Source organism: Lipophrys pholis (assembly GCF_963383615.2).
Source record: "Lipophrys pholis genome assembly, chromosome: 5".
Taxonomy (NCBI): domain Eukaryota; kingdom Metazoa; phylum Chordata; class Actinopteri; order Blenniiformes; family Blenniidae; genus Lipophrys; species Lipophrys pholis.
Window position 1 is genome coordinate 4,884,548 of NC_137628.1, and position 17,426 is coordinate 4,901,973.

At 43.4% G+C, this 17,426-nt stretch overlaps 2 protein-coding genes across 2 annotated transcripts in view; one reads left to right on the top strand and one right to left on the bottom strand.

Annotated features, from left to right (window-relative positions):
* cep170ab (centrosomal protein 170Ab) overlaps positions 1 to 7,113 on the bottom strand; it is a 34,662-nt gene extending 27,549 nt beyond the window's left edge. The window contains exons 1-8 of the mRNA XM_080462873.1: positions 7,100 to 7,113; positions 5,432 to 5,502; positions 4,955 to 5,102; positions 4,749 to 4,838; positions 2,813 to 2,893; positions 2,574 to 2,630; positions 2,007 to 2,148; positions 839 to 976 (exon numbers count right to left, since the gene is read on the bottom strand). Coding sequence (XP_080318999.1) covers positions 839 to 976; positions 2,007 to 2,148; positions 2,574 to 2,630; positions 2,813 to 2,893; positions 4,749 to 4,838; positions 4,955 to 5,059 — 613 coding nt within the window. The 5' untranslated portion in view covers positions 5,060 to 5,102; positions 5,432 to 5,502; positions 7,100 to 7,113. The remainder of the gene's footprint in view (positions 1 to 838; positions 977 to 2,006; positions 2,149 to 2,573; positions 2,631 to 2,812; positions 2,894 to 4,748; positions 4,839 to 4,954; positions 5,103 to 5,431; positions 5,503 to 7,099) is intronic.
* Positions 7,114 to 9,707: 2,594 nt separating this feature from the next.
* LOC308109353 (B-cell lymphoma/leukemia 11A-like) overlaps positions 9,708 to 17,426 on the top strand; it is a 33,447-nt gene continuing 25,728 nt past the window's right edge. Inside the window, exons 1-2 of the mRNA XM_080462861.1 lie at positions 9,708 to 10,089; positions 12,701 to 13,093. Of these exons, the coding sequence (XP_080318987.1) occupies positions 10,035 to 10,089; positions 12,701 to 13,093 (448 nt within the window). The 5' untranslated portion in view covers positions 9,708 to 10,034. The remainder of the gene's footprint in view (positions 10,090 to 12,700; positions 13,094 to 17,426) is intronic.

Sequence of the window (17,426 nt, forward strand, 5' to 3'; positions counted from 1 at the left end):
GCTTTTACCGTGAAGTAGCTTGTGATATTTTTTCCATTGAGCAGATCTCCAGTCCTGTGGCTGGAGGATCACACTTTTGGTTTTTGGCCTTTATTAGTTGAGACTCCCAGAAGTTTGAAGAGAGAAACGAGTTCAGTAGAGGTCAAATCCAAGACAAACTACGTGGGCATCATAACTCAAAACTTCTTCAAGAATAGAGATGAACGTGTCCCAAAATGACTGGGTATTTTCACGAAAGACTAGAAAATGTGCGAATGGCCTGCATTTACCTGCTCACGGCTCCTCTAAGCAATACCGCTGCGACTATTATATTTTTAACTCTTCAAAGTTCAGGCCAGTGTCTCTCGCCACGCTGTCTGGAAACGTCAAAGGTCTACAACCTCTCTTTTTGGCCAGGTCGTCTCCAAAGAAGGACGTCACAAATCATTTAGTCATGAAAGATCTAACTGGCGCCAAGCTGTGGCAACCATGACGATCTTGACAGAAGTAGAATGATTTTAATGTGGGCCATTAAAAAGGGGATTAAGTTCTTTCATCTAAATTCCCTCCGTCTTTTGGCGTTAGTAGAAGTTTGCTGTGGTTTCCACATTGAAAGCTCAATATGCTTTAGAATTCCCGGATACAATTTGAAAAACAATCTATGAGGGCATTGTTTTACATGCTCCTGAGAAATGTAGCTGAAGTCTTCACCATTACCTCATTTCAATTCTTCATTGAGTTTATCAGAAGATTTCAACGTTTTACCTTCTCTCTCTACTTGAGTAAACAAAGTGAGTGCTCTATCGATCCACCTCTGTCGTGAAACCACATTCATTTCTTCAGATATCATATTTATCACCGGTTTCAGGCTTTTCCCTCTTCCTCTCCGCGCCCTTTTCCTCGCCTCTCCCTGGTTGAGGATCACCTGCGTCTCCGTCTCCCCACCAGGCCGGCTGACCGTAAAGCGGCGTTCCCCTGTGCAGCACGGCCAGATCCGCTGGAAAAGCAGACACTCGGTGTGAATACAGGAGACTATCAAACTTTAATCACCACGGCTGAAAGGATCAAAACAGCGGACGAAATCAGAGCGACTCAGGAGTTTTGCTGAAATTCTTCGGTGTTGTTACGTGTCACGAATGGAACGTTACTGTCACTGCTCCCCATTAGTGAGGTGGTTTATGGAAATAAATGCTTTTGTCTCATTTTTCTATTACTTTTTACAGTATATACATTTTCGCAATGAGTCTTACGTAATAATAATGGGTAAAGAAGGTATAATAATTACTTTTTAAATAAATTGCCAGAAACGGCTTCAAAAGGTTAAAGAGAGCTAAAACCGCTTTTGAAAAATGTGTAAAACAGTTAAACTTTCCAAAACTGCTGCAATCATTAAAAGAGGAGAAAAAAAAACAACAAAAAAAACTAAATGGCAAAAATTAATTGATAAAGCTTAAAAAAAAAAAAAAGTTCACACAAGTCAAAAGCAACTGAAGAGGCTCCAAGGGTAAAACTAAATCTGGTAAAATTGCAAAAACAAACAATAAAAAAAACAAACAAAAGAACAAAGGAATCAGAATGGTGGTTAAATTAGCTAAACCATTAAAAATGGCTCTAAAGTGTAAAACATTGTAAATTTCTATTGCTGTAAATTGCAGTGATGAAACTTCATGAACTTCAAGATGCAGTTTTTACTTGATTCAGCAAAACTATCTTTACACCTTTATGAGCTGTGTTAGATTCATAATGAAAGTTAAACACATTTTTCGGCTTCAGAAAAGTTTTATTTGTCTGAAAGTGGCTAAAATGGCTCTTTTAGTAAAGGTCACAGACTCCACCACTAAAGTGATGCAACTAACAATAATTTCCTTTTTCAACTAATGAGCCTGTTACATTTATCAGGTCGATCGAACGAGAAACATTCAGAACATTCAGAATGTTCAGGGCATATGATCCGTAAGTTTGCATATTAAGCATTACAAAGTGTTTCTGTTGTCGTGTGCTCTGCTCCTTCCAGGTCACCAGCTCACCTGCGGCCTTGTCCTCTGACCTGCCGGCTTCGAGGGGCGCTGGCAGGGCCGCCGGCTCCGAGTGTCTCACCTCCGGTTTGAAAGATTCTGCCTCTGGCGGTCTCCTCTGGTTCAACTGGAGCTGACTGCTGAGCTTCTCGTGCTTATGAACGAGACAAGAGCGCCACAAAACTGGTGAATATGCAGACGGTGGTGAGCTTTCGTGTCGCTTTTCACAGCTTCAGATACAGAAACTGAACTTCACTGCAGACACGATCTGAGTACTACAGTTCACATTTCATTGATCTCTTTAAGACGATGTTCAGTCTTTGGTAGAGCGACCTGGCCATCTCTCCGTGATGAAACAGCAAATTCACAAATCTTGAAAAGCAGTTTTTACTGAGATCAGCAGTGTTTTCTTTTTTTTTTCATCCCTTTGACTAAACCCACAGAGAATTTCTACAGTCTGATAGAGAAAGCAGTTCTTTGTGACTATTCTGTTTGGACCAAGTTCAATTTATCATCCCTCTGTTTATATAAACTGCAACTACTACACTGAAGTGTCCAGGCACAGCATGCTGTCCTAACCTTGAGGGCCTCCTCGGGAATATGCAGCTCTCCTCGAACCACAGTGAACAGGTTGGTATGTGAGCCGGGTTAAGGTAAAAGATGACGAGCTCTCTGCAGAAACAAGCACTGGCCGCCCTATCTATTATGCAGCAGGCAGAATACAATGAGCATTCAGAGCTATTCAGGAACAGATACAGTTACAGAGTTGCCCCACCGTCCGATGACCTTGTGCCGACAAAAGAATCTACTGGAAGGATATCGTAACCAAACCTCAGCTTGTCATCGATTTTGAGCGTGACATATATTTGCTCCTGTATCCGGACTTCGTTGACGAAGGTCTGCAAACACACGTAAAAGAACGGGTTGAGAAACGACACGCAGGAGGCAAATGTTTGGATGGAATAGAATAGAATAGAATAGAATAGAATAGAATAGAATAGAATAGAATATGTGCATACATCTGGTGCAAAAACAAAACCACACAGCATCATGACAAATAAGAAAAAGTGATGTAGGAGCTTCACAAAATGTGATTCGTTTTAACACTTTACCAGTGACCGTTAATCACTACATACGTATGTCTCATTCAAGAAACAACTATTTTTTCTCAGTCAGCAAAATAGTGAACACTAGGAGGTGTTTTTAATACACAGGGACATGTATCTTTTATTTTCATCTTTTGAGTCGGTCAATGTGAATGAGCGTGTGTGTGTGTGTGTGTGGGGGGGGGGGGGGTATGGGTAATATTGGAATATGTGATAAGGCATAACTTTAGCACTTTAAGGATAGATGTAGTAATGTTTTCTTTTTATTCTGTACTGTCTGTTTGGTGATGTGGTATGCTTCCCTGTGCGTTATATGTATTCTCATGTGATGTGTTTTTTACTGTGTGTACTATGTTTTACATGTATTATTGTAACTGTGTATGTTTGTGTTTGGTGGTATGATTTTACCCCATGGGACTACAGATGGAAATTAGCTCTGAGCTAAATCTGGTGTATTTACAGCACTGGATGTCTGTTCATTAATATGCATTGTCCCGTTCAAACTAAATTAATATATGAAATGAAAAATGGATGTAATGCAGGGGTGTCAAACACATTATTAGTTCAGGAGCCACATGAAGCCCAATTTCTTCCTGAGCGTGCCGGACCAGTAAAATAGCCTCATAATAACCTTTAAATTTAAAGTTTATTGTGATGCAAAATGACAACCACAATCTCAACATAAAGCCAATTGTAATGAAACCTTCTGGTGCAAAAAACAGTGAAATGTCCAAAACACTTTTCCTATGGCTGTTGCATTATGCACGTTTTTATTAACGCCCCCTGACAGCATGACTTTGAGGCTAATGCTAGTTCACTATCTTTCCTGGCAACATCACCGATATCTCAGATATTGTGTTGTTTCCATCACTATTAAGACGTTTCTTTAAAAAACGAATACAAATAAAAATCAATGTTTGCCTTTGGAATTTGTTTTGAAATGTTTACAAGCTGCTTGGTGGTTTGGCCAGATTGGAGCCTCTTGTGGGCTGGTTTGGAACCCCTCATGTAACGCAATGCAACTAAAAGACTTAAACAACATATTTACTACATTTCATGAAAGTTACATTTTTGGCGCAAAGTTTTCGTAACTGAAATATCTGTACAAAGTAAGAACTTCTGCATCAAAGCCATTGTTACACATTTATGCATGCGTTGTGATTTAATGGACAGTGACATGACGGTTAACGTCCCCGGGCCGAGTGCAAGTTTGTTCTCTTAGTCTATTTCCAGCTACTCCAGCTTCCGTCCTCAGTCCAAAAACATGCATTTAAGGTTAATTGGCGACTCACCAGTTGGTGTAAATGTGTGTGTGTGTGTGTGTGTGTGTGTGTGTGTGTGTGTGTGTGTGTGTGTGTGTGTGTGTGTGTGTTCAGGTTGTACCCTGCCTGCTCCTAACATGAGCTGGAATTGACTCCACCGCCAGAGGTTAGAAGATAAATGTTGCAAAATGCTAAATTATTGAAGAAAATGTACAAGACTGCTTTTGTAAATTGATGAGGCGAAACAAACAAACAAAAAAAACAAGAAGAAAACAGATTAAAAAATTATGCTAATTGAAAGAAAGGTGTTCAAACTAATACTACACATTTATTAGACTTCCTAATTTCTCTAAAGCTGCTTTAAAAAAACTAACATGCTCACTCACCCCATTCAAGCTCCCCAAGTCTTTCACTTTGTGTTCGTCTGTGTTTTGCTCGTAGTTGATGACGGCGTGCTGTTTGTCCACACTGCGGGACTAAATCAGACAGAATCCAGTCAATCACTGTAATCCACGCTAATCTCAGTGCTTCAGATAATAATCCGTCCCCATGAGGTGACGCTGTAGAGTCCGGTGAAGTGAGAGCGTCGTACCTGCAGCATGAGCTCGCAGTCGTCCCTCCCGACAAAGATCATCTCTCTGGGGAGACGGTGACGTGTCCCGCCGCCGCTCACCAGGAACCAGGATGTCAGACTCATCTCGGCCTCTTTCTCGCTCACCTCGGACCCTTAAAGTCTCCCGCTGAAGACAGAGAACAGTTTTCCATCCGTTGATGCGTCACACACAGGCGTGGATGAAGCTTCACGAAGGTACAGGAAGTTACTTCAGCATCTGTGTGTGTGTGTGTGTGTGTGTGTGTGTGTGTGTGTGTGTGTGTGTGTGTGTGTGTGTGTGTGTGTGTGTGTGTGTGTGTGTGTGTGTGTGTGTGTATGTGTGTGTGTGTTTGCAGACCATATGCAGCAGGAGCTATTTTTGTCCCCACCCGAGGACACTGACATGCTTATCAGTCCATGTAATCCAGCGAACAACATGAAAGAAAAAGTGTGAGTGTGAAAATGTAGTAATCTCACTGAAATCCAGGCATCCTCCTAAACTCCCAGTCATAAAAAGGACGTGGGCTGCCGAGTCGACGGATCCAGTGCTGGAAAACAGAGAGAGTGGCTGTTAGAGGTTTGTTCAAAGAGACGGATGATGTGAGGTCAGTTAGGAGGAAGGCAACCAGAAACAAAAGAGGCAACGATACGCGCTTTACGACTGCTAATTCAATCGGATGTGATGCAGAAAGTCAGATAATAATGCACACACACGCACGCACGCACGCACACACACACACACACAAATACATAAATGTCTCATTCATTTCTGGCCGACTCACCTGAACCACCACTTTTCTAACAATCACCTTTAAATGATGTCTTCACCTCAACATTGATTGATTTCCCAAATTTCTGGCCCTGCTGTCAACTGAGTCCTCATGTTTATGTGGTAACCAGAATAGAAAAGACACACGCAGAGTAAACCACATACACAGATTTTCTCCATCACTCTATTGGACTATTAATTGACTTTCAATCATTTTACGCAAACTGACAGCTAAATTAACTATAACTACTACTTATCTAACCCAAACTCTACCCTGTGAGGTGTTATCATGTCTAAATGTGATGGTTTACATTGTTTTGACTTGATTTTCCTGCCGAGTTCCTATCATGTGATAAAACACAGAGGTTGTGTATCCCAGAAAGAGAAAGAGTGAATGAAAACAACAAAAAACGCACTCCCCCTGAACACTTGATCCTCTCATATGATTTCCGAGCAGGAAAGATTCCCATGCCCATAATCTAACACAACAGCTCTTTTCAGTGGAACAGACAGTCTTCTCTGTGCAGGAGCTTCAGCAGCAGCAGGCCTTGCTGACTCACTCTACTGGAGCCATAGGTGAATTAGTGGGATTTAATTACGCAGACTTGGTCATATCTGGAGCTCCTGTTTTGTGCATAAAGTCGTTCCCAATGGGACTTGACAGCCTCCTAGTTCTCTCTCTCTTTCATGGAGGACTGACTAAACGTGCCTCATCCTGACTGCTAGTGGCCCAGATTCCCTCTTCTAGACGCTTGACCGCACACGGCTCCGTGCACCCTCAGTCATGAATCTCTTTTGCCAAATGACAACACATCAACTGTGCTTGGCAAAGCGGCGGCAGCTGATGAGTGGTGGGCCAATGACAGAGCCTGAAAATTAGCCCCAGTTAGGCCATGTCTCAGTCCAGCGTTTTGTCATGGAGCTTTTTCATAGGCAGGCAATTTCCCAGCCAGGGGCTGTTTGAATAATACACAGACATGCACATATCATACATATTATAGTCTGAATTCATGTAAATATAACTACATTTAATCCAAGGCTGATTATCGGCTTGTTATCGGAAGCGCGCATTGATCCTTCATCATCCAGACCCCCCGTTACGCACGATTTTAAAGCCAAAATCCCGGATAAATCACGGATATTTACAATAACAGCCATCACGTGTTTTTAAACCGGACTGGATCGAATAGAGGAGGCTGTCTGGTGAGGTGTATCCAGGGATCTCGATCGTTATGGACGACGGGGTTTGTCGCACAAGCAAGCGATGCTCGTTTCATCACAGTTTTACCACGCTGGAGGCCGAGGAGGCGGTGGAGAGGACAAGAAGAGCACAGAGCGGGCACACAAACACACAGAGCAACGTGAATGTCTCTCACCAGGTGGTCTGCGGACGATCAGCAGCATCCGATAAGGAGAAGATAACGAAGAGCGATGCTGCTCCTTCAGAGCCGCTGCCCAGCCCCGCTCATCCAACACCGCCGCGTCTTCGCCTCACGGTGGCGCTGTGCGCTCACAAAGGAAGTCGCCATGGAGTTATGTAATGACTCACTTGAAAGCGAAACCTGAGTACCAAACGTCTAATGGAGAAAAAGTGCATTTGGACAATTAATCCATAACAGACGCACAAAGTAGCCTTTGTGAGTGTTTTGCGTCAATCACCTTCACAGCCGGCAAAGAAAAGGAATATAATATAGTTCTTAATATTCTAAAATTGTCAGTGGACATGTATATTGTCTGCATTTCCATTATTTGAATTTATGCTCTTGTAAATAGTGGCGTTTTTGAGGAGCTGCAATATTAGAATTGCCCTAAAGGCCTTTTACGCACAAGGTCACGCTCATCCAATCAATTTTAAGCAATTAGCAAAGTGTCAATTTTCAATATACCAGGGAAAAAAATGAAGAAGGGAAATAAAATTCATAGAATGTCTTAGTGAATTTCCCATTTTCACGATTTATAGGCTGAATTATAAATAAAAATCAAAACTCAGGAATGAAGGCTTGTTAGATTTATTTTTCATGAATCTGTAAATCCAACAGTCAACCACTAGATGGCGTCATAGAATAAAACTTGTAACGTCGGGCCTTTTGTCAGTGCAGTTGTTGAGGTTGATTGATGGATTACGAGGTGAACAGGGCGGCAATAAAATCCTGACAGACGCATGCACGCACGTGCATGTACACAAACGTACGCAGACCTAAGAGGATAGATAATGAATAAAAGTATTAATGTCTGATATGAGTGTTTTCAGGTCATGATTATTGCCTAAACAATAATTATCAAGCAAAGCTACACTTCAGCTTCTCTTTTAAAGGTGGAAAGAAACATTTTTGAAAATTGGATCAAACATTAATACGTTTTCTTTGTGTTTGGACTCATTTCCAAATAACAAACAGTCTGGATTGATAAGACCGTGAGGGTTATTAATCTACTAGTACAGCAAAGAATAAACTATCCAAAATAACAATAACATTATTAACCCACTTAAAACATTAAACATTATGAAAAAGCTGTTTGTAAATGTCACAATAGGCCATAACTGAATAAGTAAACCTGATTTTCAGATTTCCATTGAATGACCATTAATTCATGGTTTTGTTGAAGAATTTTATTTTCTTGTTTTTCCTGTCAACGTTTATCTGCTTGCATCTTACAGGCAGTCCACAAACAGTTACAAATACAAAACTCTTTTAATGTCTGTTTCTGGAATATATTTTGTTAATACAGGCTTGATTTAGATTCAGGTGCAGTGCTCACTCAGAGATAATTGATGTTCACACCATTAACACACAAGCTTGTATTTGCATGCAAATCAAACGACTCTGGACTAGTATTCCTTTCTAAACTGATACGGGTTTCTTTGCTCATTATATTTATTACAGATCTAATATTGGAAGGATTTCTTTATACAACTCGTGAACTTGATTTATTTACATTATGGTTCAACTCAGTCCCAAAACTCATCAAAGAGCAGAGCATAAACATGAACACAGGTTTGTATTTGCTTAGAACTCAAACTCTGGCTTTTCATTATTTATTATTACGTTTGTATTATTTATTAGAGATGTAATGCAGCAATATGAACGATCTCTCACATGTTTGTTAACTTTACATAGTGGTAATTTTACAGAATGGATCAAAAACGTTTGTTTTAATTTGTGCCCAAATTCCAACTCTGGCTTTTCATTCATATCTATTTTGTGCGTGGTTACTTTAGCAATCTGCACATAAAAGTATCATTTATTGCAGCTGTAATGCACCAGTATGAACCATCTCTGTATTAAAGACGTTTATTAACTTTTCACAGTGCAGATTTTACAAAATGAAAGAAAACATGATTAAAACACTTCAATTTGCTTGGAGTTTCATTCGTATTTATCTTATACAAGGTTACTTTAGCAATCTACTGATAACAGGATCATTTGCAGATGTAGGAAGGTAATACTATTTGTTTCTGTGTGCAAGGCAGTTTTTTTGTTAACTTACTCCATTCAAAAATGATGTCAAACCGGCTGTCACTCAACAAACTCAATAAATGTGATACATATCCCTAGAAAAAGATTAATCAATCAAACAAATTGCCTTCACTTACATATTTACAAGAGTTATGTTAGTAAATATGTTCTAATAAAAGCACATGCAGGTTTTAGGCTGCATCCTTTTTGCTCCTCTCTCTCTCTCTCTCTCTCTCTCTCTCTCTCTCTCTCTCTCTCTCTCTCTCTCTCTCTCTCTCTCTCTCTCTCTCTCTCTCTCTCTCTCTCTCTCTCTCTCTCTCTCTTAGCCCAGCCCCCTTGATCCCCTCCGTCCATTGGTGTCTTCAGGGTCTCCCCCCCACCCCCCACCCCCCTCCTCTTCCATAGGTGCTCCATAATGACTGTCCATTGGTGTTTATTATGGCTGGTCCCCCTCCCACCGGCCGATCTCGCCCTGCCCATGTTTTCTATGTCTTAGTGTGTCCACCGCCTGACTGACGTTCAAGTTCGCAGGAACGTCACGTCCGCACTTGAACTTGCAGCAGCAGCAGCAGCGGCAGCGGCAGGAGCAGCTCAGGGGGGCTTCACGGTGCCCCCATCACGCTCCCTCTCCCTCTCTCTCTCTCCTTCTCTCTCTCTTTGCGAGAAAGTCATGAGGATCCGCGCACGGCGCGCAGCGCGCTACGCTTCAGCCTCTGTATGATCCGCAGCTGCTTTTCCTCTTCTTTCCCCCGTTCGGATGTCAGACGCATCAATGAAGAGATCACATTTGGAGTCTACCTTATAGGAACGGATTTCCCAATGTGAACTCAGCTTGAAAAGCCGCCAGTGAACCAACATGTCTCGCCGCAAGCAGGGCAAACCCCAGCACTTGAGCAAACGGGAGTTTTCGCGTAAGTGGACCTCAGCTTCATTTTCCACCTAAACTCAATGTCCTCTTCTCCTGTTGACCTGCCACTAGTGTTTTCTTTCAGGAGAACTTCCTTACAGGGGTTTAATGGGTGTGATAGGGACGCGCAGCTGTCCGGAGTGAAATGACAAACATATCCAGGACCACCGGGGTGGGTTAAAATGACTCGGTGAAAGTTTTCAGACATCGTGAGAGGGAGCTTTAACTGGTGTTGGTGAACGTGTTGTATAACGCAGCCTTCAAGGTTTCTTTCGCCATTAAAGGGCATGCGTGTGCGCTTTATGGCCGGAGACCTTTGCCTATATGACGGGAGTGCGGGCAGGCTGGCACACAACTGCTGCCATACACTGAGAAGTTTCCATGTGCAGTCAGTGCAGCCCACACCTTCTCTCTCTCTCTGTTTGTTTTAATGTGACAATGTCTCCGAGCTGGGTTCGGACACAAGGAAGTGCAGTTAAACGTGCCCGCTTGTCCACAGCGCGCAGACCTCATGTGCGTTACCTAGAAGGAATGTCGTTTCTCTGTAAACGCATTCCTCACGGCTCGCCGTGTGGCAGCTTATCCGGACTCGTTTACAGATAAACCTTGCGTTAATTCACGACAAGCTCCGCGCGCCTTGTGATCCGAGGAGCGAAATGCAGGGAAGCGCTTTTACGCGCGTGTGTGATGAAAATGCGGGGCATTGATTGAGACCCGCACGACAGGGATTGGGTTTTTTTTTCTTCTCAATGTCAATATGCGTTTACGTTTGCAGGAGAAATATTTCCCCGCTGTTCATCAGATGGCAGCGGGAGCTGCTTTATCGATACACTTTTCTTTGCGCGTCACTGAATGTGGAGACAGATATACGAGTTGTTGCCATGTAAGTCGAGATGGAGATTAAGTGGCTCCACACGCCTTTAGTCCTTAATTATTCTTGCAGTAAATGTGTCTCTGCATGCTGTTCCTATTTCGGTCGAACCCAATTATGCTCTCGCAACATGTATTCCCTTCATTTGTCGGATAATTGTCACCAGACTTGCCAGTGGGGGGCGCAATATGATTGTGGTCCTGTAAGCCACTTATGAACTTGAACTTGATCCACTTTATCCTTCTGCGCTTGACCAGGCGGTGCATGCAGAGAGCAGCGTTTTAACAGGAATAACTGCTTATATTTAGGCTTTTTTCAAATGTTTGTCTTGGTAGAATGAAAAGAAAAAACATATTAAAAGTTAAGGTGTTGTAATAACAAGAAAAAAATAAGATTTTCTTTTTTTAATTAAACCATTTTTGTGAAGCTGATCAAACGTTCTACAAATAAACAGTTTCCTTTTCTGGGGCTGTGACCCAGTTTACTGGAGCATATTTCTTTAATTTAATCTACTCATTTGAACCACAGAATACTTCATAATACCACTTTGCACATTTTTGTTTGGGGGTAATTGTAAGCTGACACAGGTGCAGATTTATCTGTGACCAGAAAATCTCCTCACATATTGATTATTTTTGAGAATTTTATTTGAAAGGGAGGAGAATGAAATAAAAGGGTCCCTTTGGCCATTTTCAGGGACTGAGTCAAATGAAACTATTGATCCATTGTTACAGTCTAAAATGGCAAATGAAGAAACGTAACGATTTTCCTGATTGTGAAACAGCCCTGCTGCGGTTTCCCGGAGGGAAACACAGGTCCGACATACTTCAAATGTTGGCAGTGGGAAAAAAATTATTCTATTTTTCTTTTTTTTAATTTTCAAAGTTATTCACATCAGTCTTGCTTGGCATCAAAATGAGATTATTTGGTTTGAAGAAAATCTTTCCACCTAACCCAACCTCACACACCTCGCCTGTGTCTGTGGCATAAGCTGGTTTAGATAAGCTGCTGTAAAAAGGAGGCAAATTCCCTCATCTTTAATGCAGTCGAACATACAAGTAACAGGCTCTATCTTGCATAGTCCCTCACCACCTTCTCATCTGACCCGATATAGAATTAAAGGTTGAACCAGCGGCGAGAATTCATCACATCTTATCTCAACATCCCAGTCGGGGCGCCCAATGTCGTTTACCATGTGGTTAGATTACTTCTTTTAAAATGCTCTCTCTCTCTTTTCTCTCTCGTCTGTCTCTCGCTCTCTCTCTCCCTCTTCTGTCAGTTCTTCAGGGACCTACTCCACATCCAACCCCTCAATGTCTAACCTTGGTTCACGAGATCCCAGCACTTTTAACGAAATGGGGTCCAATCATCTTGAACTCAAATTAGAATCTATTTTTTGATTCTCAGAGGTGTTAGGTTCATTAAAAAAGCGAGATTGGCAGCACAATAAAGAGGGTCAAGCAACTTAATCGTTTGACTGCTGCCTGCGAGCTGAACATGTCAGTCCTTATCGAAGCTGTCTGCGTGCTCTTTCTCTCCTTTTTTCATTTTCTTCCTTCCCTCTTTCTTTCCTAAAAGTGTTTAACAACCTGACCTTATTCTTTCAGATGTCTGCAGGAATACATTGTCGCTGTGCGATTCTCGGTTACACAGCCTCTCCTGACACGTCTTTACATTTTGCATACAACTGTGATTATTTCACTGCACCCTATGTCACACTCTCCTCTCTTGTCTGCTTATCCAGCTGAGCCGCTCTCAGGTGTTTTGCCAGACGAGGACTCTCAGGACTCGCCCAGGCTGGGTGTGGCTCAGGGCGAGCCCCTTAAAGGGGACCAGGACCTGCTGACCTGTGGCCAGTGCCATTCCCGCTTCCCCCTGGCTGACATCCTGCTGTTCATCGAGCATAAACGGAGGCAGTGCCAAGGCGGCCTCTGTATGGACAAACCCCTGGACAGGCCCCCGTCCTCCCCGCTGGCTTCGCCCCTGTCCACGTCCTCCTCACACTCGCGGACCCAACATCAGCACCCGCGGAAGTTGCGTCAACCTGTGGAGGTGGCCGTTCAGGTGTCACCGCAGGATGAGGATTGTTTATCTACACCCTTGCAAGGAATAATCCCCAAGCAGGAGAATATCACAGGTAAACACACCGGCAGCTTAAAATGGCTGCCTTGTGAGAGTAAACAGATGAGCCAGAGATAAAAGTGAGTGTTTGAAAGGTGCACAGGTGTGCAGTGTGGGTCATCCTACTTGAAGTTTATACAGGGTTCATTTTAAGGAGAAGGAGAGCGAATGTCCTGACATTTCCTCACTTTTCCTTCCGCTTATGAGGATGTCTCTAATCTGCATAAGTGGGGTGTGAAATATCTGATTCCACATTTAGGAGCTGCGAATTTCACTCAGCTGAGTCATGGACCCATATAAAGATCAGACATCCTGAAAATCCTTGTGAGGAAGGGAAACGTTTGCAGACAGTGAGAACAACTCACACAGAGTCGCACAAAGAAAGTGATTATGAAAGAGGGAAAGAGAGAAAGACGAGACGGATTACTTTTGGTTTGTTGCTGCATCACAGATGTGCTCAGATCCTGTGGACTCCAAACTCTCTCTCATGTGGTGGAGAGGGATGTATCTCTGTTCCTCCCGGGCTTATTACACTCCATATCTCTTGTACCCTCAAATATGTGCCTGCAAAAGCTCACTCTGATGCTAAAATTATAAAGAGATAGAAAAGAATATAATTATGCCGATCTGTCAAAGAAGAAGTGTTTATTTGAGGAACTCCACAGCCACTAATTGTCAGTGTTTTTCTTGATTTGAGTAATTAAGGACTTTTGAAGCCGGCTGGTTGGTTTGTTGGTTGTCCGTGGGGGCTAAATGAGGCTGTACTGAAAACATGAGTTGCTGTGCAAACAAGCATGAGTCCCTTATGACTGGTTTTATAGAATTGGGTTTGATTTTGACCAGCCCATTTGAATGTTTATTCATTTCCTTGAACAGATCTGATTGTGTGTGCCAGATTGTGGTGATTGTCGGGGCAGTTGTGATTTAATTTGAAGCCAATTCGGGCTAAACACGTCGAGAGCAGTACTCAATAATGTGCTCTACTCCGGCGTATTGCTCAGTGCTGCAGCCTCGCAGATGGCATTGTAAAAGGCTATTGTTATTTGCTGTCAGTTGTTAGTTAGCCCTCTGTCGTACAAAATGACCACCGTTCATTAGTGTGATGTTTGTTAAACATCTGCGCGCACACACACACACACACACACACACACACACACACACACACACACACACACACACACACACACACACACACACACACACACACACACACACACACACACACACACACACACACACACACACACACACACACCGATACACACTCTCACACACAGCTACACATCTGACATGCCTCTTGGCCTTGTCAGCTGTTTGAACATGCTTTTCTTTGCTCATTTAGATCATCATGCACTGGAGTTCACATGATATCATAAGGTCACTAGCTGTGTGCACAGAGCTTTATTTATAGGCTCTCGGTCTGTGGACATTGAGAAACAATCAGGATTTTACTTCCGTTAATAATGAGGAGATGACTTGGTGGATTGTTGTTCCAGCACATACACTTGTGCTCTAAGTATTTGAGTATTTGAGGAAAAGAACAAGCCTGCAGAGATACAGACGATTCAGCCTCTCCGCTGCACAGACCACACACCAGTCACATACTGTATGTGTATAAACCAGCCTCCCCACTCCACCTCTGTTTTCTTCATCCAAGATTGATGGATCCAGACTGGCAGTGCCAGTGTGCCACCCCGTCCTCCATATGCTCGCTGCCATGTTCTCTCACCCGGCTCAGTTAGATACTGACACCAAGCCAAGGCATCTCCATACATACTGTTCCCAAACTCACTTCGTGTCCAGTCCATTCCAGGGGAGTGGATTATATGTTACTACACTGTGAACACTCGAATGAAAGCCCCCCCCCCCCCCCGCCAGAAATATCATTTGACACAGATGGATTTCCATCAGGACAGCAGTTTATAAAGGCGAAGGCTCATACGAGGTTAGGGGAAGAGGCTGCTCGGTTAAGAAAAGGAGCTGACACCCGGAGTGGCTGGAGTTGGGGTGGTGTGGGGGTGGGGGTGGGGGAGGTGGGGGGTGCCATGATAGAGTAGAGCTGGGGATGAAGCTGTGCCTCTCTGTTCTGCGTCTACGGGACAGCTGAGGCCGTCTGGGAGTCTCATGACTGCAGCTGGGGTTGGGGTCTGCAGTCTGGAGCTCTGGGCCGTTACACGAGGGCAGAGCAGCCTGTGCGCCGTCATTTGCATGATAAACAATTTAAGATATGCACAGGGACATCCTAGCTTGTCTACAGATTATGGATGGCCCAGAAAAAGAACAGATGATGGTTGCTCAAACAAACTAAGTGATTGGGGTGTGCTGTAAAACCACTTCTTTTTTCCCCCAGCATGCAATCATTAATGAAGAAGCCCACTGGTGAAGAAAATTAATTGTGGACATTTGCATTCACATTTATTATTTCATTGATTAAATGCAATTGTTATTATAGCAATAAATGATTGTTTGGTTGTTCCACACTGAGTAATTGGAGCAGGACGCTTTCCATTGTTATGATGTAGGATACATAGCTTTACTAATGTTTATAGGCTTCTTCCTGTCCCATATACCAGAATTAGTATATTTACAAACCCTGTGTGGTGCCACATTTCCATGCTTGTGTTGCTTCATTATTCTGCCCTGTATTTATCCACATCAGCATTAGTCCCTCTTGCATTCTCACCAGTATGGCCACATGTGGTAATGAGGCCATTGTGGCTGTGCAGATCGACCACAAGCTCACACTTCTGCTGCTTTCCAACGCGCTGCCTCCATTGTAACCTGGACTCTGAATCAATACGCAGTCAATTATGGCAGCCACCTTTCCCCTTTTACACTGTGTAGAGATACACATTCTTACGAGGGAGCAGTATTTCTTGTAACACCTCTTTGGATGTGGAGTGTGTTCCCGTAGAAGCTTGCCTGTCTTGTTTCTCGCTGTGTGTTGTGGAGACAAAGGTATTTAGCAGGGACCATATTGGCACTGTGCCACTTTACTCTATCCCCCAATGCACATATATATACACACACACACACACACACACACACACACACACACACACACACACACACACACACACACACACACACACACACACACACACACACACACACACACACACAGAGACAGACACGCACACGCACACACACACACAGACACGCCATGGATATCTGTCAGGCAGAACTGGGGGGCTGGGCAGTGCAATGTGTGTGTGTGTGTGTGTGTGTGTGTGTGTGTGTGTGTGTGTGTGTGTGTGTGTGTGTGTGTGTGTGTGTGTGTGTGTGTGTGTGTGTGTGCTTGTGGCGGGGTTCTCCTTAGAAGTGATATGTTTTCTTATGTCCAGTGTGTATGTGCATGTGCAGGCATATGGGTCACTGTGCAAGTTTACATGTGGGGCTTTTGTTTCGGTGATCACTTTAATTGATAGTGAAAAGGCACAGATGCATGCTGCTGTAATTACTGCACACCAGCTAATATTATAACATAAGCACTCCATTGTCTGTAAGAAACTGACTCTGATTTGATCCTACAGTTGCTTTGGGGTCTGATAAAATCGGTCCTATTTTTGGCCATGGACTCCACTAAGTTTTAATGAAGGTGAACAGGAATGGTTTTAAGGATGAATTTTTCATAGAGGACATTTTTGCATTCTGGAGCCAAGCTCTAAACACCCACAAACGTTGTCGGTGGAGATTCGTCAGCCTTTGTTGTTGGATTAAGTGTTTGTGGCTCTCAGTGCATTCAAGTGCTGAAAGTGGAGTTAATGTTTACATTTTCGGTGCGGATGCAGCGTCGAACCAGTGCATGTGTGTGCACATGCTCTGCTGTGTGCATGAGTGTGTGTTTTTTTTTTTAAACCACTTAACCTGTTTATAGCTTTCTGTGTGTGTGTGCGTGTGTGCGCGTGCGTGTGTGTGTGTGTGTGTGTGTGTGTGTGTGTGTGTGTGTGTGTGTGTGTGTGTGTGCCTTGCTGTTTGTTAAAGCTTTACTACCGTGGGCGTGCAGGCTGAACATGAAAGAGTCTTTGACTTGGCAAGCCTTGCCTGAGGACACCCCTCTGTGGACCATGCCAGGCCAGACTTGGCACACAGCGGTGAGCCTGAGGGACAGGCTGGGCCTAAATGTGTGTGTAAGAGGGGAATTAGGGGAGGTGTTTCTGATTTGTAGGTTTAGGAGGCGAAACGTATGGTGAGGTGGTGGCAGTATGTATGACTGACAGCAGGAGTGTGTGTGTAGTTAAGAGTAGGTATGCAGTACAGAGTGTGTGTGTGTGTGTGTGTGTGTGTGTGTGTGTCTGTGTGTGTGCTGTCCTCTGGGGCTCCTGGCTTAGGCTTCCTGTGTCTCTGTT